The 26,057-nt window shown below is 38.0% G+C and overlaps 2 protein-coding genes across 10 annotated transcripts in view; one reads left to right on the plus strand and one right to left on the minus strand.

The window, feature by feature from the left end:
- Positions 1 to 485: 485 nt before the first annotated feature.
- LOC309642257 (mitochondrial import inner membrane translocase subunit Tim23) lies at positions 486 to 24,955 on the minus strand. Of its 6 annotated transcripts, none has more exons than XR_014253083.1 (9): positions 24,702 to 24,952; positions 21,977 to 22,035; positions 13,806 to 13,899; positions 13,503 to 13,587; positions 10,918 to 10,976; positions 8,993 to 9,103; positions 8,609 to 8,669; positions 5,856 to 5,989; positions 883 to 1,017 (listed from the first exon to the last, which is right to left on the minus strand). XR_014253083.1 is itself a non-coding variant. In XM_082423513.1 (8 exons), the coding sequence occupies exons 1-8, from the start codon at positions 24,805 to 24,807 to the stop codon at positions 948 to 950; spliced, it is 645 nt and encodes a 214-aa protein (XP_082279639.1). In that variant the 5' UTR covers positions 24,808 to 24,952; the 3' UTR covers positions 486 to 947. The 6 variants fall into 6 exon arrangements, 4 of the variants coding, with proteins under 4 accessions (XP_082279639.1, XP_082279637.1, XP_082279640.1 ...); XR_014253084.1 differs by having other exon boundaries at positions 8,609 to 8,753; XM_082423513.1 differs by lacking the exon at positions 5,856 to 5,989 and having other exon boundaries at positions 486 to 1,017.
- Positions 24,956 to 24,981: 26 nt separating this feature from the next.
- The window catches only part of PARG (poly(ADP-ribose) glycohydrolase), a 113,068-nt gene continuing 111,992 nt past the window's right edge, over positions 24,982 to 26,057 (plus strand). Inside the window, exon 1 of one of the 4 annotated variants that reach the window (XM_082423479.1) lies at positions 24,982 to 25,073. Coding sequence is in view for 2 of the 4 variants with exons in the window: in XM_082423477.1 (XP_082279603.1) it covers positions 25,283 to 25,502 (220 nt within the window). In the remaining 2 variants the exon portion in view is untranslated. Of the gene's footprint in view, positions 25,503 to 26,057 lie in introns of all 4 variants that reach the window. The other 3 variants (XM_082423477.1, XM_082423476.1, XM_082423478.1) reach the window with 3 other exon arrangements.

Genomic DNA, 26,057 nt, shown 5'->3' on the forward strand with positions numbered 1-26,057 from the left:
ATGCATTCAGAAAGGCCCTACTTTACTTTCTCTAATCAATCACAATAGCCACCAGTTGTTTAGTATTCATTATGTATATGTATAACCTGCAGTGCAATCTTATTTAACTTCATTTCAAAGATGAGAAGACAAACTCAGAAATTAAATAACTCGTCCTTATTTTCTTTAGCTTGCTTTCCCAAGGCTTCCTAAAAACTTACAGCTCGTGTCTACGTCATCTCTTTTTCAAATTATCCCCAGTAAGATGAGCTAACGCGTACAGAATCACGATTGTTGCACAGATTGTTCTAGCACAGTACACTAATGGTATAATGGTTAATCTGAAATATCTTTAGGTTGTGTAGTGGCAACTCTATTGGAGAAAAATTTTAACCTAGTTGCTAATGCTGCCAGTAGCCCTTCATTTCAACACAAACATGAAAACATGTTTTAGCCTAGTGGGGCAGAAACAAATGCCAAGAGTAACTTTGGAGACACCCACTATGTTTTATGTTGGAGTTATGACTTTGGTTCTGTTTTTACCCTTTATTGGGAATACAGGGCAGTATTACAGTCTTGGATTATTAAATGAACAAATGTGGTGATACAGCATTGACAAGCATGACCTGAATTCTGGGAGTAAGTGGTTTTCCAGTTCGGGGGGTAGGAGAAAAAACAGGTGCAAGATCTTCTTTAAAGGAGAAGAGAACCACATTACTCAGCCACCAAAGGATTTTGGCTTCAACTCATTAATGGCTGGAAGGAGTGCCAGTCCTGGTCAACCATCCATGATCTTCATCACAGCAAACTGGAATCTCCTTTTTCAAACTAGTTGCAGGTAAAAGAGTAAATGACTCCAGACTGACTTATAAATTGATCTGGATGACTACTAAAGTGTTCTCCGTTCACCAGCTAGTAATCTTCAGAGAGACTGTTGGAGCAAGGAGCCTCTCATGTGCTCCCAGTTATTATATATCGCGTAGAGGCTCGTAAGGGTTAGTCCTGCCAGGCCGCCTCGTGCCACCCCTCGAAGACCACCTGCAGAGGAAAAACAAAATAACAGCCTTGTATTGCATACTGTCCTAGCATCACAGGGTTAACTAAGAGTTTCCTACAGCTGAGACACACTGTTCATGTTTATGCAGATTCCATCCCAAACAGGAGAATAAGCTGTAAAAGTAATAAACTAAGACTGAAGTTCAGGAGAGAGAGATTCCCTAAATCACTTGTTTAATACATAAATTATATTTTCATATTCACAACGTTTTTTTCACTTTTAATTTCACAATTTGTATCTAAGATCATCAGCATAATTTCTTGACTTTTCTCAATCTGACTTGATCCTAGAACACTTCTGGACAAGATCTTATGCTTATCATTGAAGTCACAGCCAGATCAGTAATTCCCTGCTAGTCATATAATTTAGAACTTGGGACTTCCCTGGTGGCACAGTGGTTAAGACTCCAAGCTCCCAATGCCTGGGGCCCGGGTTCGATCCCTGGTCAAGGAACTAGATCCCACATGCATACTGCAACTAAGAAGCCAGTGAGCCATAACTAAGGAGCAGCCCACCGGCCATAACTAAGGAGCCTGCATGCTGCAACGAAGACCTGGCGCAACCAAATAAATGAAGAACTTAACTGGCACTGTCAACTGATTTAAGGCTGTATGTAAACACAGTGACACCCTCTTTGAAAACAGTATTAACAGCCTTTGGACTCTGCACAGGTCCTCTAAATATTAACTTTGAAGACTCAAGACAGAATGGTGGGTGATAAGATGGCTATAATCAAGCTTTGAGTTAGATGCTGATGAAGCACCAACTCCCCTGTTGCCTATTCCTACCCTGATGTGTCAGAAAATCTCAACTAATGAGCAATGAGGCACTTAACATCATACTAGTTGAAAAACATTCAAGGATTAGACTTTGAACTGTTTCTGCTTAACAACAAAAGAACAATTTTTCATGTGGAAAAAGATTAGGAATAGATATTTCATTTGAAATGCAGAAACAAAAATGTTTCAGTCAGTTACCTGAAAATAGTCCCCAAGTCTAATAAGAGGAATGGGGGGTACCCAAAGAAGCTTTTAAGAAATATTTGATGTTCTCTTACAGTTTCACAAATAAGTAGGGATCACAGACTTCAGGTGTAGCCTATATTGTACCTATGGAGTATTTGTTCCAAGTCACATGTTAGGAAGGCAAAGGTCCAGTCGTTATACCTTATTATAGGCCCTTTAGCTACGAGCCAGTAAATTCCATGAAATTCATGACACTGCTGAGTTAGAATGCTTCAGACCAACCCTTTCTGCAATGAATGTCTTGCCAGATGGCTTCAGATGATAAAGGGCCACTTCTTCTAGGAGGCTCTCTAGCCTGAAGACTTAAGATAGCTGACCTGCTTAAGCTTCAACTATGAAGTGCCCTAATTATCTATCTTAAACAGACCCAAACAGAAACTGCAGGCGTCATCTGTAAACAGCTGTCAAATATGTGGGAAGGAGGATCAGAAACATAAAAAAATTAATCAAAGTAAATGGGAGATATCTCCTAGAAGTCTACATCATCTCTTTATATCTTGCCACATAGACTAGGCATGACAGTTGAATATGCAACTGTATTCAGTGTGGTTGAAAAATTAGAAAAATGATATAGGGGAGGTAATTGAAAGCACAATAATTTCGCAGACACCATTTCCTGGGACCATACATTCAACTTCAGACTAACTCCCCTGGACCTTTAGTCGATTACAGGTCCACAGGACTCTGAAGTCTGCCCACTGGTTTGGAATTGGCTGCAAAATGTTACTTTCAGTTGGCCTTTTGTTTTGAGTGTCCTAGGAACATGGTTTCTACTTGGCCATTTTAGAAGCATCTTCACACTACTCATCTATCAGATAGCAAGCCTCCCTGGATATAGGTACTAGGGGTAATAATGAAACTGGGAACTATAAGGATTTAAGATTTTGGGGACATCAGTGGCACACTGTATCCCTTAAGAAAAATTTATCCCCTAGAAAGCCTTCTACTTTCTGACCAAAATGAAACAAACTTAGTTCAAATCAATTGTTACTTCTCTGAAGGCTAGAAAAAAGTTGTTTCTAGCAAGAAGACACCAAACATACATAAGTGCTTGATTTACTAATCACAGTAACCCTGACTCAAGGGTAGCCTTTTATTACATGTTTTAGTTTTAATTCTTTCCATTAATTTCAGGGTTTTCTAGCTGGTTGATCTGTTAAAAGTTTGACAGCCTTGGCTTTAGGCTTTCTGTAATAGAACAACTTTTGCCCAACTAAACACAGGAAGTGGATTAGCAAATAAACTTGCTTTGAACACAGAGTAACCAAATGAGGCCAATGGTTAATCTCTATAAAGCAGAACAAACATGAGACTTGTGTGTCACAGTTTTATCTTCTATCTTTTGGATACTTATACAACTCTTCCAGAAAGGGCAAATATCACCTCTTCTAAACCTGGGAAAATGAGGCCCAGAATATTTAAACGCCTGGTTTATGCGGTATAGAGCTGATCACTGGCAGAGCTAACACACTGAACTGATAATTATTTTAGCACAACGGTCAGCACATTTTTCTTGAAATGGCCAGAAAGTAAATATTTTAGGCTTTGAGAGTGCAAAGGCTATGTAGGTACTTATATAACCATTAAAAATGTTACCTATTTAAAAATGTAAAATACATTCAGTGAAGAGACAGGTATCTGGCCAGCAGGAGCCTGTGGCCCTTGCTTTAGAGGAACAGCCTTACATACATAGAGATGGCTACAAATTCCATTCAACAAATGTTTGTACTACTTAAATTTTTTTGTTAAAACTATTCTTTAAAACTGTGATAAAATACACATAACATAAAATTTACCATTATTAAGTGTACAGCTCAGTAGCATTAAGTACATTGGCGTTGGGCTACCATCATCCATCTCCAGAGAACTTTTTTCATCTTACAAAACCGAAACTCTGTACCCATTAAACAACAATTCCCTCCTCCCCTTCCCAATCTAATGCCTGATTTAATTTTTATTACGTTGACACATCTTTGCTCACTTTAATTTTTATTTTTATCAAAGTAGTCCATATAGATAATTTTAGAAGTCAAGATGGTACCAAAAGATTTTAGTGATGCACAACAGCCTGGGGTACTCATCATTCTTACCCTAATTCCCAGTTCCCAAAAGCAACTACTTTAGTTCTTTGCTTTTTACCTGCATGTTTCTAAAGAACATCTTTATCTTGCTATTTCTTGATATTTCAATCCTAGATATTGTCTATTGATTTCCTACTAGGAAAACTGTGTCAAGTCTCGTAAGAATTGTACAGAATGTGCTTATGGCAGAAAAGTTTATATGTTATCTCATTTATAACTCTCTGAAGGGAATAGAGTCACCCTTGTTTTATAGACAAAGAAACTCAAATTCAGACAAGTTACTCTCCTATTTACACATTTAGGGATCCAGTGCTAGTCAAACTCAGTCTGACTCCAAAGCCCACTGTTTTTTTCAGCATACCAAATTGCCTCCAGCATAAAGAAAGGAGATTATCAGGGAAATTTCTTGAAAGGGGTACTAACAATTGAGCTGGGCCTTAAGGATGGACTGGATTTCAAATTTATCTGTTTGATCATATGACATGCATGAGAAAGCTGTGGGAGAAAAGGCTGGAAAGATAGGTTAAGATTAGAACATGGAAGGCTAGGGTGAGAAGTTTGAATTAAGATAGAAAGGAAGTGTGTCATCATCACAGGCTCCTGGGTAGGGAGTATTAGAATTAGAACCATCCTTGAGGAAGATTAAGCTAGAAATAGTTAAGTAGGTAGGAGACTGGAGGTAGAAGTCTAATGTCAAAATGGTCAACGGAAAATACAGTTAGAGAAGTTCAGGGCTTGTGATAAGGGCCTCAACTCAGGTGATGGGTGTGGTAAACTTCACAACTGATGGAATGAGGGGACAGAGAAAGAAAGGCAGAAATCAAAGGTGATTAGGCCTGCTTCCTCCTTCTTGTTTTTTCTTTCTTGGTTTTGTAACAGAGTGGAAGCAGTAGGTGGGACTTTGAACCGCACTTCTGGGCTTTCCTGGGCTTCCCGTACCACTGCCCCATCCAGCCCTTCCTTGCAATGCCAGCGCTTCCATGCAGGACCAAACTCACTAAAATATCCCAGCTGTTTTTGAGCACCCACGTTACAGTGTCCTTTTAGGACTAGTCTTTCGGTGGCTGTTTTTCTGCAGGTGGTAGGGAGTGTCCCAGACCCCTTTGAGAACCTTATGGAAGTTTTAGAGGATTTAGAAACCCTGACTTAACATCTCCTGGTGTAAACTCTGTACTCAGGAGAAGGGTGAAAGTTTAACTCTCTGGAAGTTACAATAAACAATTTAAGGCTTGTAAGTAAATGGAAATGCTCTAGTACTCAGATGGTAAGAATTAAAGTCCAGGTAAACCAAGTCTTTATACTGGCCTATGAAGTTCTATCATCTATATGATTTGGTCCCTCCCACTTTTATCACTCCAGATTCTGCTACTCTCCCATGGCCTTTTAACTCCCACTTCAGGGCCTTTGTTCTTGCTGTTACCTAAATTGCTTCCTCCAGACATCCACCTCACGCTCCCTCATCTGTCCATCCTTGGTCAGATATCACCTTTTCCTTGAAGGGTGTCTTAAAACACCTTGGTACATACAGTTTTGCATGTATGCCTTCGTGTGCTGTGGGATAAACTGCTGAAAATTAGATGACTTGAGCAAAGGATCTACATATTTAAAATATTAATAACTAATGCCAAATTGCTCTTCAAAGTACTTGCTTACCTTTGCCAATAAGCATCATCTACCATCACTTTTTAAAAGCCAGGTTGTGAAAAATATTACCTTAATGTTTTATTTTGCTTTTCCCTGGTTGCTTGTGAGCAAACTTCAATTGTTTAGTGGTCGTTTGTCTTTCCTCCTGAAGGGCTTTGTCAAATCCTTACTCCACTTTTTACTGGGTTGTTGGTTTAAGTGATCTGTTGAAATGTTTTATATATTATGGCAGTTAGCTCTTTGGAAGAATGTTGATGCCAGTAATAGAAATAAAGAAGTCATCAAGAGGCTGTTTGTGGCATATGAAGTTTAATTTTGAAGGCCTGGCATTCACTGAGAAGTAGTACCTTTTAACAATAACCCTGATAATTGCTTAATTTGAAAAACTGTATTTATCTTCTTACTTTTACTTAGCTTGCTTTTATAAGGTGACTTTCTCATGGAAGGCACAGGATTAACAGGTAAGGAATTTTCTGCGAGGGGGAAAGGGGCACCCATATTTTTTGGTTTCTGAGGCCTTGTTTCCTGAAGATAAGTGATCAGGTCTCTTCAACATTCTTAAACTTACACATGATAGCAAAACTACAGCTGTTCTCATTCTGGTAAAATACTGGTCATTAGATTTTCACACGGCATAGGAAACCTAATAATGACATTTCACACCTTCTGAAAAATATTTACAATGTTCATTAAATAAAGCATTAGATCTGAAGTAAAAGCACACCATCAGAATTATTCCTTTAGCCTCTTTTTGGTCTGACAACTACCCACCTTCTCATGTATTTTCCCTCATGGTTTTTCTTTCTACAAAAGTAGCTTCCATACCTAAATTGAATCATATTGCTTTCATTCTAAACTCCTTCCTTTAAAAAAAAAGAAAAAAAATCTTATTTTAGAAGAGTAAATTGGGGATTGGAAAGATTTTAGGTCAACAGGAATTAACCATTCTCTAAGTGTAAACTTGTTTCCTTAATGGTTTATGCTGATTCTAGACTAAAGAGCGCCTAAACTTTTCCAAATCCTTGAATCTAGAAGTTTTACAAATATTCCTGCCACACAAAACTCATAATTCTGTGCTCTGTCTTAAGTAGAGTGTAAACCAGAAATCAGTAAGATACTGATTTGCCTTTGTTAGAGCAATTTTGATGCGTTGAGTTAAACTGTTCAGCCAGGAACTACAAACCAATGTTGGAATTCTGGGTCAGCAGATTATTTACCTCTTCTATGTTCCCCAATTGCAGTGGAAACTGAAATCTACTTGTCACCTGACATAGAATTAATGAATATTCTTTCTTCCCCTTTCTCTTCTAAGCTAAGAGCCTACTCTTCCATAATTGATGTTGGAGGTGTCCCAGGTGGTGTTATAAATGCTATTCCCACAAGGACGTTCTGGACACAGAAAGCTAGGCTCTCCTTTTCTGGATAATACCAAGTATTCAGCCTTTCCCTTTTTATCTTTAAAATACATGTAATATGTCTTAAATAAGATGGTAATTCAGTACATTTTCATACTCAGGGCTGCCCTCAACACAGGAAATGCCGTAATGGCTTACCTTGAGCAAGAAAACGGGGATTGGTGGGAACTGAGCTGCAGCTTCAGTGCCCATCCACTGGGGTAGCTGCTCCCCAACCTCAGCTCCAGCCATCTGCCACCACACATAACGTGAGCTTAGTGTCTTCCATTTGTTCAAAAGAAGCTAAAATTTCCAGACTTTTGTGTGAAATCTCCTGTTTTTTAAATTTTAATTTGATTTTTAATAAACATAGTTTGGGCCAACTAAACTCTTGATGGCTGAGTGCCACCCTTGTGGTGCCAATTAGGGTTTTCAATTCCTTTGTCTGATCCCAAAGATTTTCAATGTGGAAGTATTTTTAGGTTTTTAACAAGGTTCTTCTATGCCAAGGTAACACTTTCATGGACATAAAAGGTATTTACTGTCTTACTCTACCTGGGAGCTCTGTTGATGTGCGTAAGCACGCGCATGTGTTGCAGAAAGTACTGTGAGCTCTTAAGAAGAAAATTCCCAATGTGATCCATTTTCAAAATTAAAAAAGCTTCTTACTCTCAGTTTTATCAGGAAATTTTGGATTTTATAATTCTGTTGAGACTTCTCTCATTTCTTTCCAGTAAAAATGAGGCCAAAATGCTACTTGATATTTGTGATAGAGGAATTACATAAAAACGAAATTACTCAGTTAATCAAGTGTCTAAAAGCATAATAAAGCAATCAAACAAATAAAGGTACTTTTCAGAGGCTTGAGTATAGAACATATGTAGTTTAGGCAATTTAAAACAAAAATGTGAGAAAAATCTGGGGCTGTCACTAGTTATATGATCTTTTAAGAAAGATCATCTTAATACTGTGCTCATCTATAAAATTGGGGTGTGATGATTATCACTTCACAAAGTTTTAAATGAAACAAGTTATATTAATTGATTATTGCTGAGCGTGTAATCATAACTCAGTGAATGTTAATTTCTTTTCCATCTTAGAGGAGAATTTGATATTTGATCTTCATCCAGTTAATTTTGACTCAACTCTCAGGGTTTTGATTTTTTTTTTTTCCAAAACTGAATGGTATTTAGTCCACCCACGTTCATAACAGCATTATGCACAGTAGCCAAAGTGGAAGAAACACAAGTGTCCATTGACACATGAATGAATAAACAAAATGTGGGACATACGTACAATGGAGTATTATTCAGCCTTAAAAAGGAAGGAAATTCTAACACATGCTACAACATGGATAAACCTTGAGGACATTATGCTAAATGAAATAAGCCAGTCACAAAAAGAAAAATACTACATGATTCCACTTACGTGAGGTACCTAAAGCAGTCAAATTCAGAGAGATAGAAAGTAGAATGGTGGTTGCCAGGGGCTGTAGAAGGGGGAAATGCAGAGTTGTTGTTTAATGGGTATAGGGTTTCAGTTTTCCAAGATGAAGAAAAGTTCTGGAGATTAGCTGCACAACAATGTAAACATACTTAACATTACTGAACTGTACACTTAAACGGTTCGGATGGTCAATTTTATGTACGTGTATTTTACAAAAAATAAAAACCAAAATCCCAAACCACGAGATGGCAGAGAACATTATACTACAAAAAAAAAAAAAGTATAATGTTTCCTTTTAAACTACAGTATGGATAAAAAGCATACTTCAACTGTATTGAGACAGCTTCACCATTTAATAGTACCTACCTGTACATTTATACAACATGCCCGTCATGGTTCCAGCTGCTACTGTGTTGAGGTCATCTTCTGCACCTCGTGTTTTTTCAATGATGACACCAAATGCACTGTAGAGCAAAGCTATAGGGGAAATGGAACTGATCAGTAATAAAAAAGTAAACTGAAAGTCAGTGTGGCAAAATTATATTTAGATAAATGTATTCTACAGACATTATAAGTATTCACAGACATATAAACAATGATCACTGGGAACACTGTTTGTAATAAAAAAGGCCTAGCAACAAATAAAATGACCTTCAAGAGGGGACTGATCCAGAAAAAGACTTTCTACATAATGGAATACTATGTACTCACTTAAAACGCAGGAGGAGCTCTATTCACTAATATGTAAAGCAGGCACATGTGTGTATGACTCTGGATATGCAAAGAAAATGTTTGGAGAGATTCAGAAGAAATTTATTAGCTATTTATGGAAAGTACTACTGGGGAGTCCCAGGAAGAATATCTTTAATTTTCACTTCCATTTTATTCATAACAGCTGTACTTTGGGTTTAGAAACAAAAACAAAACACATGTATTTCTATTCTAAGAAAAATATGACTTCCAGAAACGTGAGATCTGGTTCCTGCACATGTAAAAACCCTAACACTAGCACTATTTAGTTTTAAAAAGATCTTCCCCAAAACTACCATTCTCTTATGCCTGTAAAGACTGATTAGCCATGAATGCATTAACTCTTCTCCTTACCCTTTCTCAAAATTATAGCCACATTTGACCCCTCAAAATTATACCAAACTCAGCCTTACAACTCCTCTGCTGTGATGTTTTTATACTTCTATAAGGGCTCTTCTTCCCGTTTCAATTTATTTAACTGAAACTAAACCTGAGCAGAACACTGTAACCGGTCACATTACAAGGGAAACATACAGGGTGACTGGCCACCCCAGTCTGCCCAGAATTGAGGGTTTCCTGGAACATGAACTTGAAGTGCTACAACTGAGAAAGTCCTGGGGAGACCAGCACGACTGATTACTCTGGGCACACAGGTACAAAGGAGGGTGACTGTGCTTGGTGGAAGGGTACTGGGGTCATGGGCAGCATATGGAAGCAACCATTTACTAGGATCCCAAATGCAAATCTGACTTTACAGTGTGAAAATGTACTGCTTCCAAAGCCCATGACAAGGCTAGGATCTCACTCTGTTACACAGAGGCTTTTCCTATTTTTTCAACAAGATGCCTACATTTTCTCTTACTTAATCTGCCACAAGTAAAAGATTTTCAGACTTTCAAATAAAGTAAACTTTGGATTAGGGCATAAGTGCCATAAGTAGGCTTATTATAAGTCATGAGTAATCAAAACAGCCAATCATTCATAAACATTACAGTATGAAAGCATTTGGTCCTAAGTACTACTCAATTATCCCTTCCTTAGAACTGCAAATGTTTTCAATGTCTACAAAGGCCCTATTACAATTCTGGCAATTAAGTCTGGGAAATCTAATTAGGTAAACAGAATGATGAATGGTCTATTAGGAAAACATATCAGGACGGCTGGATTAATCTATCATATCTTACTACAGGAACTTGAACCTCTCCTAACAAACAAAACCATTTGCCTTGAACCTAAATTATTTTAATTTCATTTAGTTAAAACATGATTTTATTTGGTGTCTTGCTGAGACAGGAGAGTATGCAGTGCTTAAAGCATTTAGAAATGAATGTATTTCACAATGGTATTAGCAGCTGGGATTCTTTTGTTATACAGTTTATGGTCTTCTCCTAAACAGTATCTATACTACTCACCAGAGTGGATTTAAACATAATTTTTAACATCCCAGGACCAGGATTTTAGTTGATCAAACTGTTCATAATACATGTACATTCTTTCTTTGCAGTAATAATAATTTATTAAAAAGTGAGATATCTACTTACCCAGAGAACCTAGAGTATTAGCCCAAAGTGCCCCTTGCCTGGTCACCATATTCAAGATCCTACCAGGGCAGAAAGAGAAAGAATCTGTATGTAGAACCAGTATTCCTTTAGTATTTAGAAAAACCATAATAATAGCAATTTTAAATGTATAAACGCAATACACAAAGTTTTCTTAATTTTAAAACTTAACACCTCCTCAGAATTCAATTAGGATAGCTTTTACTTTATATAAATATAAATGAAGGTTAGATTAAAAACTCCAACATTTTTGGGCAACAAGTAAAGAAAATTCTAATTATTAAATGTGTAAAACTATTAAATATATAAAAGGTTTGAATGATATCCTGGAATGTATTTTATAAAGAAGTTTACAGAAACTGATCTATGTTAAAAAAAAAAATGACATAACAGACAAACTAGCTTATAATTAAGTTTCTTATGTGTGTGGGGGGTAGTATGTATACTTAGAATGTTAAGTAGAATCAAAGTGTGGAATATCATGGAATACAAAGCAAAATTAAGGACAAATACTCAAAGGAAAAAGGCATCTAACTAGAATACATGAACAAAGTGCACTCTGTGTCTGCTCCCAGACTAGAACTAAGCAGCCAAAGTGAATGCTTAGCACACTCTCAAGGAAGCACAGTGCTGCCCTCATCCAGTGCCAGACGTCACCAGAACAGTGACGGAGGCCACTGGAGGAAGAAGACAGAACACTGCTCTCCCAGCAGTGTAACACTGTCTCAGGAATGGTTCTGTCCTGACAGCTGACTACTGCTGGAGGTTATAGAATTACAACAGCAAACAGGAAAAGAACTCATTTAATTAAAGCACTCATTTAAATTAATGCTCAATAATAACAAAAATCTGTATTACTTTTAAAGGATTATTTAAAAAATTAGTAATGATTACAAATATTATGTTACACATTTAATTAATCTAATTATGGTACATATTTAATAATATATTAAGTTTAGCACTTAATTGTTTTTCATTTATAACAAGCATCTAAAACTATTAATTTTCATTACTGTATTGCTGGTGGCACTGCAAATTGCCAAAGTCCTTTGGAATGTGATCGGGCAACATACGTCCACTTAAATGGGCCCTTACCTACTTCCCACTTTAACCATCTCTCAACAGATTAAAGGCAGAAAGTAAGGAAACTTACCCAAGATCCCAAAACAGTAAGCAATGAAACTGGGCTTTGAAACTACATAGATTTGTCTGGCCTGAAACCCAATTACCTTTCCATTTTTAAAATGCTGTCTCTCTATTTGAAAGATCAGAATGATTATACTAAAAAATGGTATGTAAGATTTTAAAAATCTGACTTCAGAAATGCAAACCAATTTGACTCTCCCCAAAAATTAGTAACTATGATGGTTTTAAGAAACAAAGGTTATCTTTTCTAAGAGACCTTCCACTTTCAAATTGGTGTTCAGTAATATGATGCTGGGGATTTGTTTCAAAATAATATGGAAGGGAAGAAGGAGGTGGGACACAACTGGTCCTGGTGCTGGTTGATGGTTGTTGAGCTTGGGTTATAGTTCATAGATGTTCACTGTACTACTTTGTCTACTTTTGTATAAATTCAAAATTATCCATAATACAAAAAGTAAAAAAAAAATTGGAGTAAAGAGCGAATATTAAGAATATAAATACAAAAATATTCAAGGATCTGAGCCTGTAAAGCAAGGGCAGTGATCCATGCAGTAGTAGGAATATGAAAAACTTGACAGGCCTTCAGGTTTCCCAAGGTCCAATTCTAACACACTGCTGCCATCTGCTGGCTAAGAAACATATAAGGAAAATGGAGCTTAAATTGTCCTAAAATAAAAACCACGAGCCACTGAAGAACACATACTGTGTGATTCTACTCATATGAAGCATAAAAACATGCAAAACTAAACAATATATTATTTAGGGAACAGCAACAGGAACTGGTCATGTTTATTCTTTAAGCAGGGTGAAGATACATGTTATATACACTTTCTGACCTTAATTGTACTTTCCCTTCTTTGCAAACTTCAGTTTCCTAAGAGGAGACTGTCTTACTCCTTTTGGAACCACCTCTAAGTTCTAGGGATTTCATTTAAATTTTCTGCACCTTTGCACTTAAGAAAAGGAGAGTGAAGTCAGTGAGAAGCTTAAGTCACATGTCGGCAGATTTAGCAATTACTCTTATGTGCTTCTTATTTCTTCACTTATGATGTCCTATGGTTTTGCACACCCCTGAACAATCCAAATAATGTACTAGTAATTCAACAATTTGAAAAGCATGTTATATAGGCCTGCAAAATGGAACAGGTGTAGCTGAGAAGTTAGGTTAGGATAGCACCAGCTGACTGAGGGACACTGACTCAAAAATCACTCCTTCTAAAAGCTTAGACCCAGGACTTAATCCCTAAATTCCTTTTATTTTGAATAAGGGAAAAACAAAACAAAACACCAGAAAAAAAAAAAAAAACTGACCAAAAAGTATACCAATACTCTAAACAACTGTAATCTCAAGGTTGTGCTCATCAAGCCAACAAAGTAGAGATTAATATTCAAACATCACTACATCATTACATGAGACTTACTGTACATTTCTTGGTTTGGACCAGGCCATGTTCTGGGTTTCCTTCAGTCCTAGCCGTAGACCATTCATTGCCCCAAATGCAGCCCCTGGCAAATCATAGTAACAATTCATTCAAATAATCAGCTTTATATTAAAGGACAACTATACTTCTGATTCTTTTTCATTTTTATTTAATAATAAGAAAACTGTAAATAATGATTTTCAAAAAAACAACCCTGAAGGTGATATTTTAATTGCCTTTGCTTTTAAGCACCTCTGGCCACTTGGATTGAGGATACTTAAAAAAACATATATAAATACCAACCTGTCATACAACATCCTCCAATGGTAAAGAAGGCCAGTTCAAATCTGCCCCGGGTTTTATTAGCTCCAGTTGGTAAAATAAACTCATCTGTATCCTACAGGGATAATAATGAAAACCAAGTTGAGCTCCCCTTAAGACATAGTACTTGCAAAGTGTTTAATTTTTCAAAGGAGTTTTTTACAGAAGGTAAATCCGTAAATTAACTAAAACTCAACTATACTTAGTCAAACAAAAGTAAAACTTTCTGCAACAAAAGGAACATGTAAATCAAAATGAAATGAAATATACAACATATATAGTTATGCTCATTAGTTCTTAGGAGAGATTCTTGCCCAGAACTTTGCATCTCAATGTAAGTTTGATAGATTATAGGAAATTTGCCTTCATGATAAATTTGAAAGTTTAGGAAGGCCATCTCTAGAGAAAGGTAAACTGAAAGCTATGAGAGATAACAGAATACCAGTCTGGAAGAAGAAAATAACTTTCACTCTGTAGCTACTATTTATCCAGCACCATTTTACTATATGTAAGACCAATGATCATAAAAAATGAGCAGAAACTATAAAAGTACAACAGTTTGGATCACTTACACAAGGGCAAAAATCACCTCCTTAACAATTCTTAACTAGTTGTTTGCAGGGCATATATTCCTTTGATAATCTTAGAAAGCTTACAGATCCACCTTCTAGTAAATGCATACACAGAATCTGGTATGAACCCCCTGAAGGTCAGCCAAGAATCCTAGGTTGAGAAGTGCTACTGTAAGAGCACAATAGGATTGATTTCGCAATACAATCCACTTTTTTATGTTGAACAAATACATTTTTGCCAAGCTTTCCATACAAAAATGGTTAAAATGAGCCCCTGAAGGATAGCACACACCCTCAGCAAAAAACACTAACAAGTAAACATCCCTTTGGCAAATACTGACCTTTGGTAAATGCATTCCTGATTAGGAAAACTGTACCTCTGCACTGATTTTTGATTTCTGGCTTGTGCACACGTTCTTACCAAAAACTGTACAATAAACAAGCCCATGTACTCTCATCACACAGAAATGGTCTGTTGGGCAATGATAAGCAAACTCTGAAAAATTCCGTGTCTAAATATATTTATTATACATTGATCTGTAAATTCTGGGTGCTTCCTGACTTTTCAATTAATGACTTAGTTTTAAATTGTGCTTCCTGTTTGAGGTTTTTAGGAATGGTATATTTAATATGATGAGGTAAGTAATTATCAAAAAGATGATCATGATTAACATTAGTAAGTATTGATACAAGTGCATGTCATCACCGACTCATTCTTCAGCTAGTGAGTCAATCTTGCATTCCTGAGATATCCAACAACTACTCTTTGAAGCTTGATGTTGTAAACTGAGCTTTAAAAAAACCCTACTATTTGCAACTTTATCTATGTTGAATCAGCAACTTCTCCAAACTGAAAAAATAAAACCCACAAAAACAACCAATCAAAAACCGAGGCTAATATAAACCTTAAAATGTATAACCCCCTAATTTCAAATGTTTGTATTCATCAGACCACTCTTATTTTCATAGGCTTTTGAATAATAATAATCTGATCTAATTAAATAAACTCAGGTGGTATTTATTGCCCCAAATGTACAGATTTGGTTCAAGATTTCAGTAAAAAGATTCCCACTTTACACTTTCATTTACACTTAACTTAGTATTAATGACCTCATAACTTCGTAACTACTCACTCCAATATTTTTTATTGGGGTGCTTTTAAAATTAATTACTTGTTGCTTTTATTTATGTATTTATTTTTAATTTTATTTATTTATTGGCTGCATTGGGTCTTCGTTGCTGCGTGCAGGCTTTCTCTAGTTGTGGTAAGCGGGGGCTACTCTTTGTTGCAGCGCGCGGGCTTCTCACTGCGGTGGCTTCTCTTGTTGCGGAGCACAGGCTCTAGGCGCACGGGCTTCAGTAGTTGTGGCTCACAGGCACTGGAGTGCAGGCTCGGCAGCAGTGGCACACGGGCTTAGATGCTCCGCGGCAGGCGGGATCTTCCTGGACCAGGGCTTGAACCCATATCCCCTGCATTGGCAGGCGGATTCTCAACCACTGCACCACCAGGGAAACCCTACTTGTTGCTTTTAAATATAAATCTTTAATTTGTGCTCTGATCACTGCTCCTTCTGATCACAGAAGTGCGTACAAAGAAGCAGGCAGCCATTGTTGTTGTACCCTCTCCACCCCCACTTATTCCAGGGGCTTTAAAGAAGAGCTGGGAGCTGGTCTCCTTGCTGCTTCCCCATTCGTGAACTAGACATTAAAGACTACAACATTCAAAAGCAATTGCATAAAAAGGAAAAATTAGAAAGTGACAACACACACCCAGGAAAAAGTGTAGGCTCAGAAAAGAACTGAGAAGAGCTTAAGTTTACATTTCAGGCTGGTCCTTGGCACATAGGCAGACTGTAATAATAATAATAATAATAATAATAATAATAATAATAATAATAATAATAATAATTTAGAAAAACCAATAACCAAATAAAAGCAAACCTTGAGGAAGGGGAGAGAATCTGATTTCCAGAGTTAACCACATTATTAGAGTCAAACGTCCAGTTTTCAATAACAAAAAATCACAAGGCATACAAAGAAATAGGAAAGCATGGCCCATTCAAAGGGAAAAAATAAATCAACAGAAATGTCCCTAAAAAAGACCTGATAATAGGTGTACTAGGCAAAGACTTTAAAACAAGTGTCATAAAGATGCTCAAAGAACTAAAGGAGATGTGGAGAAAGTCAAAACAATGTATGAACAAAATGGAAACAAAGAAATAGAAGACCTAGAAAGAAACCAAAAAGAAATTCTGAAGCTGAAAGAACAATAGCTGGAAAATTCACTAAAGGAATTCAAAGGCAGATTCGAATGGGCAGAAGAAAGAATCACCGAACTTGAATACAGAATAGAAATTACTGAGTCTTAGGAAAAGGAGGAAAAATGACTGAACAGAAGTGAACAGAGCCTAAGGGATCTGTGGGATACCACAAAGCAACCTAATATACAGATCATGAGTTATAGGAGAGAAAGAGAATGTTTGAAGAAATAATGGCTGAAAACTTCCCAAATTTGATAAAAGAGATGCATATGAACATTCAGAAGCTCAATAAACACCAAGTAAGATACATTCAAAGAGACCCATACTGAGACATGTTAAAATCAAACTTTCGAAAGCTAAAGACAAAGAGAGAATCTTGAAAGCAGCAAGAGAGAAGCAACTTATCACATACAAGGATCCTCAATAAGATTAAGAGCCGATTTCTCAAGAGAAACTTTAGAGGCCACTAGACAGTGCGCTGATATATTTAAAGTGCTAAAAGAAAAAACTGTCCACCAAGAACCCCATATTCAGCAAAACTGCCCTTCAAAAGTGAAGGAGCTATTAAGAAATTCCCAGATAAACAAAAGCTGAGAGAGTTCATGACCACTAGACCCGCCCTGCAAGATACGATCAAGGGACTCCTACAAAGTAAAATGAAAGGACACTAGACAGTAACTCAAAGCCTTATGAAGGGATAAAGATATTAATAAAGGCAAATACATGGACAATTATAAAAGTATTACTGTAACTTATGCTTTTGACTCCACCTTTGTTTTCTACATAATTTTAAAGTTTAAAGCATTTAAAAGAATTATTAGATTATGTTTTTGACCACATGATGTATAAAGATATAATTTTGTGACATCAACTATTGAGAGGGGCAGGGACAGCTGGTAAAGGAGCAGCATTTTTGTATGTTACTGAAGTTAAACTGGTATAAATTCAAATTAGTGTTATAACTTTAGAAAACAGCTATAGAATACATTTTAAAAAAAGGTTATGAGAACGGAATTTAAACAATTCCCTACAAAGAAATCAAATAAACACAAAAGAAGATATTAATGCAGGAAGGGAGGGACAAAAAGCTAAAAGGCTTATAGAAAATGAACAGCAAAATGCCAGAAATCTCTCCTTATCAGTAAACACTTTAAATATAAATAGATTCAACTCTCTAGGCCAAAAGACAGAGATTAGCACAATGGACTAAAAAACATGATCCATTTATATGTTGTCTACGTCGGATTCACTTTACAGCCAAAGACACAAAAAGATTGAAAGTGAAAGTATGGAAAAAGATATTCCACACAAATAATAACCAAAAAAGAGCAGGGTGGCTATACTAACATCAGAAAATATAGACTTTACAGCAAAAAAGGTTACAAGAGACAAAGAAGGACATTATATCAATAAAAGTATCAACATAGCAAGGAAATATAACAATTATAAACATTTACTTACCTAGTAACAGACCATCAAAATGTATTAGGCAAAACTGATGGAATTAAAGGGAAGAATAGAAAGTTCTACTGTAACAGTTGGTGATTTCAAAATTCCACTCTCAGTAATGAATAGTAACTGTTATAACCAGACAGAAAATAAGGAAACAGAGGAGTTAACACATTAAGTCAACTAGATCTAACAGACATATGCAAAACACTCTACCCAACAATGTACACATTTTTCTCAAGTGCACATAAGTCATTTTCTAGGACAGACCATATGGTAGGCCACAAGTTAAGTCTCAATAGATTTTAAAAGACACCATACGAAGCACCTTTTCCAACCACAATGGGATGAGTTAGAAATCAATAACAGAAGTAAAACTGAAAAATTCACAAATTCGTGGAAATTAAAAAAAACACCTCCTTAAACAATCAATGGATCAAGGAAGAAATCACAAGGGAAATTACAAAATACTTAACAGATGAGCAAAAAAGAAACACAAGATACCAAAACTTGTGAAACTCAGTGAAAGTGGTGCTAAGGGGGACATTTATAGTTATAAATGCCCACATTAAAAAATAAAAAAGATCTCAAATCAAAAATCTAACTTTACAACTTAAGGAACTAGAAAAAGAAGACACTAAACCCAAAGCTAGCAGAAGGAAGGACATATTAAAGATTAGAGCAGGGATAAATGAAATAAATTACTAGAATCAGAAATGAAAGTGAGGACATCACTACTGATTCTACAGAATTAAAAAGGATTATAAGAAAATGTTATTAACAACTGTATGCCAACAAACTGGATGCCCTTGATGAAATGTACAAATTCCTAGAAACACAAAACTCACCAAGAAACAGAAAATCCGAAGAGACCCATACTAGTAAGGAGATGGAATCACTTATAAAAAAACTCACAACAAATAAAAAGCCAAAAAGCCCAAAAGCCCTGGATCTGATGGCTTCACTGGTAAATTTTACCAAACATTTAAAGAACTAACACCAATCTGGGGGTTCCCTGGTGGCCTAGTGCTTAGGATTCTGGGCATTCACTGCTGTGGCCCGGTTCAATCCCTAGTCAGGGAACTGAGATCCCAAAAGCTGTGTGGCGGCGCAGCCAAAAAAAAAAAAAGGACTAACACCAATTCTTCTCAAACTTTTCCAAAAAACTGAAGTGCAGGGAATACTTGGAACACTTCATAACTCTTTGTATGAGGCCAGCATTATCATACCAAAGCCAGACAAAGACACTACAAGAAAAGAAAACTACAGACCAATACCCCTTATGATCACTGATGCAAAATCTTCAACAAAATTCGAGGAAACCAAATCCCACAGCACATTAAAAGGGTCATACATCATGACCAAGTGGGATTTATTCCTGGGATGCAGGATGTTCCAACAAATGAAAACTGATCAATGTAATAGACCATATTAACAGAATGAAGGGAAAAAACCCCACATGATCACCTCAATTGATGCAGAAATAGTATTTGACAAAAATCCAACATACTTTGATTGATAAAAACACTCAACAAATTAGGAACAGAAGGAAACTACCTCAACATAATAAAAGCCATATATGAAAAACCCACAGCAAATACAATACCCAAAGATGAAAGACTGAAAGATGCCCGTGATTTTTTTGCCACTTCTATTCAACACAGTATTAGACGTTCTAGTTGGAGCAATTAGGCAAGAAGAAATAAAAGGCATCCAAACTAGAAAGAAGTATATCTTTTTTCACAGATAATCTTATATGTAGAAAATCCTAAAGACTGAACCAAAAAAACCCTGTTACAACTAATAAGTGGATTCAGCAGAGTAGCAGGATACAAAGTCAACGCAAAAAATCAGATGCACGTCTACAAACTAACAACGAACAATCTGAAAAGGAAATGATGAAAACAATTCCACTTACAATAGAATCAAAAAGAATAAAATACTTAGGAATTAATTTAACCAAGGAGGTAAGTAACTTAAAAAGACATAAAGAAATGAAAACATATCCCATATTCATGGATCAGAGACTTAATACTGTTATGATGTCAGTATTACCCAAAACAATCTATAGATTCAATACAATTCCTATCAAAATAGGAACTGACATTTTTTGCAGAAATAGAACCCATCTCAAAATTCATATGGAATTTCAACAAACCCCAAATAGCCAAAACAATCTTGAAAAAGAACAACAATTCTGGAGGACTCACACTTGCTAATTTCAAAACTTACCAAAGCTACAATAATCAAAAGAGTGTGGTACTGGCATGTAGACCAATGAAATGGAAGAGACAGCCCAGAAATAAACCCTTGTACATATGGTCAAACGATTTCTGGCAAGAATGCCAAGACCATTCCAAGGGGAAAAGACAGTCTTTTCAGCAAACAGTACTGTGAAAACTGGATATACACATGAAAAAGAGTGAAGTTGGACCTTTACCTAACACCATATACAAAAATTAACTCAAAATGGATCAAAGACCTAAATGTAAGACGTAAGACTATAAAACTCTTAGAAGAAAACACAGGGGAAAAGCTTTGTGACAATGGATTTGGCAATGATTTCTTGGATATGACACCAAAGGCAAAGGCAACAAAAGAAAAAATACAAATATTGGCCTTCATGAAAATTTAAAACTTCTGTGCACCAAAAGACAACATCAACAGAGTAAAAAGGCAACCCACAGAATGGGAGAAAATAATTGCAAATCATGTATCTGATAAGGGGTTAATAATTAGAATCTATAGAGAACTCCTAAAATTCAACAACAAAAAACCAAATGAACTGATTCAAAACTGGACAAAGGACTTGAATAGACATTTTTCCAAAGAAAATACACAAACGGCCAAGAAGCACATGAAAAGTTGCTCAACATGGCTGATCATTAGGGAAATGCGAATCAATACTATAATGAGTTGCCACTTCACACTCATTAGAATAGCTATTACCAAAAAAACCCAGATAATAACAAGTGTTGGTGAGAATGTGAAGAAACTGGAACCCTTGTGCACTGTTGGTGGGAATGTAAAATAGTACAGCTGCCGTGGAAAACAGTATGACAGTTCCTCAAAAAATTAAAAATACAATTACCATATGATCCAGCAATTCTACTTTTGGATATATAATCAAAAGAATTGAAATGAGAGTCTGGAAGAGATATTTATAAACCAAAGTTCATAGCAGCACTATTCCTGATAGCTAAAACATGGAAGCAATCCAAGTGTCCATTGGACAGATGAATGGATAAGCAAAATGGAATATTATTCAATGGAATATTATCCAGCTTTAAAAAGGAAGGAGATTCTGACACACACTACAATACAGATGAGCCTTGAGGACATTATGCTAAATGAACTAAACCAGTCACAGAAAAATAAATACTGTATGATTCCACTTATTTGAGGTACTTAAGAGTATTCAAAAATCAGACAGAAAGCAGAAGGGTTGCCAAGAGCTGGGGGAAGGGTGGAAAAAGGAGTTACTGCTTAATGAGTATAGAGTTTCAGTTTTACAAGATGAAAAGCATGGAGCTGGTAGGTGGTGATGCTACAATATTATGAATGCATTAAATACCACTGAACTGTACAGTTAGAAATAGTATATTTTGTTAGTGTATTTTATCACAACTTTAAAAAATGGAAAAAAACAACCAAACCCCAAAATCCTTTAATTAACTAGTATCAGGAAGAGATGTAAGCCAAATCCCCAGAGTTTGTGAGGGAAAAAAGGGTGAATTAAGACCAGAGACTTGGTGCCTCCAGATGCACATATCACAGATCAAGTCAACATAGGTACTTGGGGTTATTTTGTTAAATGGTAAGATAAAGGACCAACTTAGTAAAATCATAAAAGGACTAGTCTTAATCTTACCTGCACCAGATACCGTGGATCCACATTTAAATAAGGAGACAGAGGGTTCATACCAGTTACTAGAGAGAAAACAAAGCATTATATTGCAATAAAATTTTAAAAAGTTATTTCATTTAGCATTAATTTTTCTCTTGTTTTGTGTGTTTTGCAATTTTGATGCACAGGCTCAATGAATGTGAATTTTTCTCTCACTTTCTTAGTCTTATCCTTCCTGTCTGGCAGTTTAGGGGCTGCCTCTTCCTGGTGCCCTCAATCTTGCACTGTTGTCTCAGGATCTCATATCAACAAGATATTGGCAGTGACGTGGATCAAATAATCAAAGTAGCAGGAAGCATAGCCCAGGTCAATAATAAAGCTAATTTCTTTCTACTTTACTACAAAAATGCTTGACAACTATGCAGATTGCAAAATAAAATTGACCAGAAACCAATCAATTTTATGAGAAAAACATCGTTTGGGTTATGAGTTGTGTATAAATATTCTAAGGCAATTCCTTCAGATCTTAGTGTTGACAGATTTGATTTACAGGGTAGAGAATTCTTAGGTCATCACCAGAAGGAAGGGGTCAGGGCAAAAGAAATGGGCACTCTCAGAGGGCCAGACTTGAATTCTACTACCTTTGAAGATAGAAAAATTTATCAAGGAAAATCAACTTTCTCACATTTTAAATTTAATCTTTGGATCCTTCTGTATGTCAGCTGATTGTTCACAAACCTATCCAATACCCAGGACTCTGGTCTTTTCATCAATTCGAAGTCCTATTAGTTCTGTATCCAATATCTATCCTGAATTGTGTTACTCACCACCTTTATTGCTACCACCCTAGGCCAACCACTAAATCTCACGTAGACTGTAGTAACTATCTCCTACCTAACCGGACTCCCTACTTGCTCTAGTCCCTCCAATTCACTTTCTAAATGGCAATTAAAGTGATTTTTTTTTAAGAAAAGGAAATCAGCCTTAATGGCTTCCATTTACACCTGTAACCAAATTCAAACTCCTTACAAAAGGCTTACACAACACTACATTAGCTGCCATTCCTTGCCCCTCTAATCTCATTATCTCCCACCAAACCAACTCTGGAGTAACTCTGTAGATACAATGGCCTAACAGCTGATCCTCAAACACTTGCCTCCCCCCAGGCATTTGTACTGTACTCAGGTCACAGCTCAAAGGTCAACACCCCTGAGTTGCTTTCCCTGGACCATTCTTAAATGGCTTTGGCTCCCATCACCATCTCAAGATCCTTTTATTGCCTTTACACACTTATCACTAACTGAAATATTTTTTGCTTATGTTACTTGGCTCACTTCAACAGGATGTAAGCTCTGTGAAAACAGCACTCATCTTTTAAAATTTAACTGCTGTAGTCCTGCACCCAGAAAAGTCCATCTCAAGTACTCAGTGAATGGTGTTCACCCCTTGATCTCTTAATTTACCTTCAAATCTTAATTAACGTAACAATGCTTCTTCACATTAAGGCAGTGTCCTTTGTGCTCCAAAACTCAAAGGTCCTGAGACTAATATACAAACTACATACAGTCATATCCTATAACTTATTACATACAAACTATGTTCTAGATTCAGTTCTTTCAAAACTAAATTTATTTAACTATTATTTATTTTTGGCCGCACTGGGTCTTCGTTGCTGTGCGCAGGCTTTCTCTAGTTGCGGCGAGCGGGGGCTACTCTTTGTTGCGATGCGCGGGCTTCTCATTGCGGTGGCTTCTCTTGCTGCGGAGCACAGGCTCGCAGGCTTCAGTAGCTGTGGCTAACGGGCTCTAGAGCGCAGGCTCAGTAGTTGTGGCGCTGGGGCTCCGTTGCTCCACGCCATTCCCAGACCAGGGCTCGAACCCATGTCCCCTGCACTGGCAGACGGATTCTCAACCACTGCGCGACCAGGGAAGTCCTAGATGCAGTTCTGACACAGGTGACACTAGTAACTTTAAAGGTCGTTTTTGTTTTTGAGCATGAGACCTAAAGAAATAGTACAAAGATTCTCAAGAGAAATCAGTTTTATGAAGCGCTTATCCTTCACCAACTTCCCACTATCTTTAACTCCAAGTTCTATTCATCCAGTTGAATACCACAGTTAGAAAGTTCCAAAGATCTGGAATACATATTCACACTACTTAGGAGAGGGCACAGGCAGGGTATTCGTGCTTCGGCACCCTAGATCTTGAATATTTCCTTTCCTAAAATTCTTACCGGCTTCTTTCTTCATGTCTATAAAAGTTCTCTTCCAAGTTCCTCCAGTTGTCTCGAGACGTATTTCTTTCTCTCCTGTATACATTAGTATTGAGTGTTTTACCCTGACGGCTACTTCGTGGTTTAGAATGTGACTTTGTGCTAAAAAGTTATGTATGGGCTCGATACGTGGAATGCATTTACTTGCAAAACTGGGCGCTCTTCTGCACTTAGGGCCAAGCACACAGCCCAACACACAAGGAATTTGTGGGAGGAACGATAAGACACGAAGCTTGAATATAAAAGGAAGAAAACATGCAACATCTCCTGGGTCCAGGTCAACCACAGAGAGCTTCTCGGAATCCATGGCTCCAAACACTCGCTCAGTGTTGAAAGAGCGGCCGCGCAGACACACTAACCCCACCACTGCTACTGAAGCTTGTGACCGCCAGCAAAAAAAAAGAACAGGGCACGTCGCATGTGTAGCGTGGCCGCAAGAACCAGTCAGAAATGTTCGCAAGCTAGGCCCGATACTTACGCGGGACTCCGGCCAAATCCGCGTGCGAGTAGCCTGCTCCACCGGCTCCGAAAAAGCCGGCCAACCCCCCTGTGGTTTTGTTGCCGCTTCCGCCGCCGCCCTCCATGGTGTTGCAGCAAACTGCCCGTCTGCTTCTCCCCGCCGCTTCAGGCCGAGATCGCGGGCTCGCCCGTTTCTCCTCTGTAATAGTGGGGAGACCCGCGTAACAACCACCTCCTTCACACGCTGACCTTCCGGGCGCCGGCGCCCGCTAAACCTCACACTTCCGCTTTGCGACAGCGTACGTCCCGGAAGGCGGAAGCGCCTGACGGCAGCTTTCCGGTGGTGGGAAAGTGAACGAAGCCAGAATCAAAGCGGCGCATCTTAAGGAAGGTGGGGTTCCTGTGGAAGAGGGAAGGCAGGCGACTGGATAGGGTCTGGCTCGGGAGGCCGGCAGAGCAGCAGCTGCAGAAGCAGGCAGCGGCAGAGAGGGCATGGTGTCGGGAGGCGCCGAGAAGGACGCGCAGTCCGTCCCTCCCAGGGTTAGTGAATGAGGCTCTCCGCCCGGGCTAGCCCGGGGACTGTGCGCTGCGGGTCCCAGCATGAGTGCGGGCCCCGGCTGTGAGCCCTGCACTAAGCGACCCCGCTGGGGCGCCGCTGCAACTTCTCCGCCGGCCGCCTCGGACGCCCGGAGCTTCCCCGGCAGGCGGAGGCGCGTCCTCGATCCCAAGGACGCTCCGGTGCAGTTCAGGGTCCCGCCGTCCTCGTCAGGCTGCGTCCCGGGGCGGGCGGGACCGCACAGAGGCAGCGCCACCTCGCTTGGTACGTGGGGAAATAAAGCTCTTTGTCCTTCGCCTCGGCCCAAACCTCTTCTTGGTCTCTGAGGAGCCAGGGACTCCAGCACCGCTCCCCCCCGCCACCCCGCGCTTTTCTGGTCTTGTGTGCACCACTCTGAACTCTGAGGTCCCCTTGCTGAGCCACCAAGGCTACTACTGGGAGAATGGGGCCGGATTTTTCCCGTGGCGATTGGTGGTGTGAGAAACCCTGATGAGCAGTCACTCACAGGGAGGGAAGTGGTAGGATACTCCACTTGTTTCCTTTCTTCGGGTTTGACTGAGAAATTGCCTTAGTCGTTAAGGAGGTTTAACTGTGTATGTGACGCTTCAGCCTCTAGATGGAAAGAAAGCTGCAAAGAAAAGCACAGCTTATCTCAATTTACATTCTAAGTTCCTGGGTGCAGAGCTATTATTCTTAGCTTGCATTATGCTTGTTTCTGGTGTAGAGTGTTGAACAAAAGTAACTTTGTTTCTGTCTTCATACCCTAAAATCTATCAAGAGAGATAGACAATTAGGGAAGTTAACATAATAAAGGGTAAT

Source organism: Balaenoptera physalus, assembly GCF_965194825.1.
Source record: "Balaenoptera physalus genome assembly, chromosome: 14".
Taxonomy (NCBI): domain Eukaryota; kingdom Metazoa; phylum Chordata; class Mammalia; order Artiodactyla; family Balaenopteridae; genus Balaenoptera; species Balaenoptera physalus.

Coding starts and splice junctions, on each gene's coding strand:
- LOC309642257 (XM_082423511.1), bottom strand. CDS start 24,807: ATGGAGGGCGGCGGCGGAAGCGGCAACAAAACCACAGGGGGGTTGGCC. Junction 22,036..24,701: donor GGATTTGGCCGGAGTCCCGC/GTAAGTATCGGG, acceptor TTTTCTCTCTAG/TAACTGGTATGAACCCTCTG. Junction 13,900..21,976: donor ATCCACGGTATCTGGTGCAG/GTAAGATTAAGA, acceptor TTATCCCTGTAG/GATACAGATGAGTTTATTTT.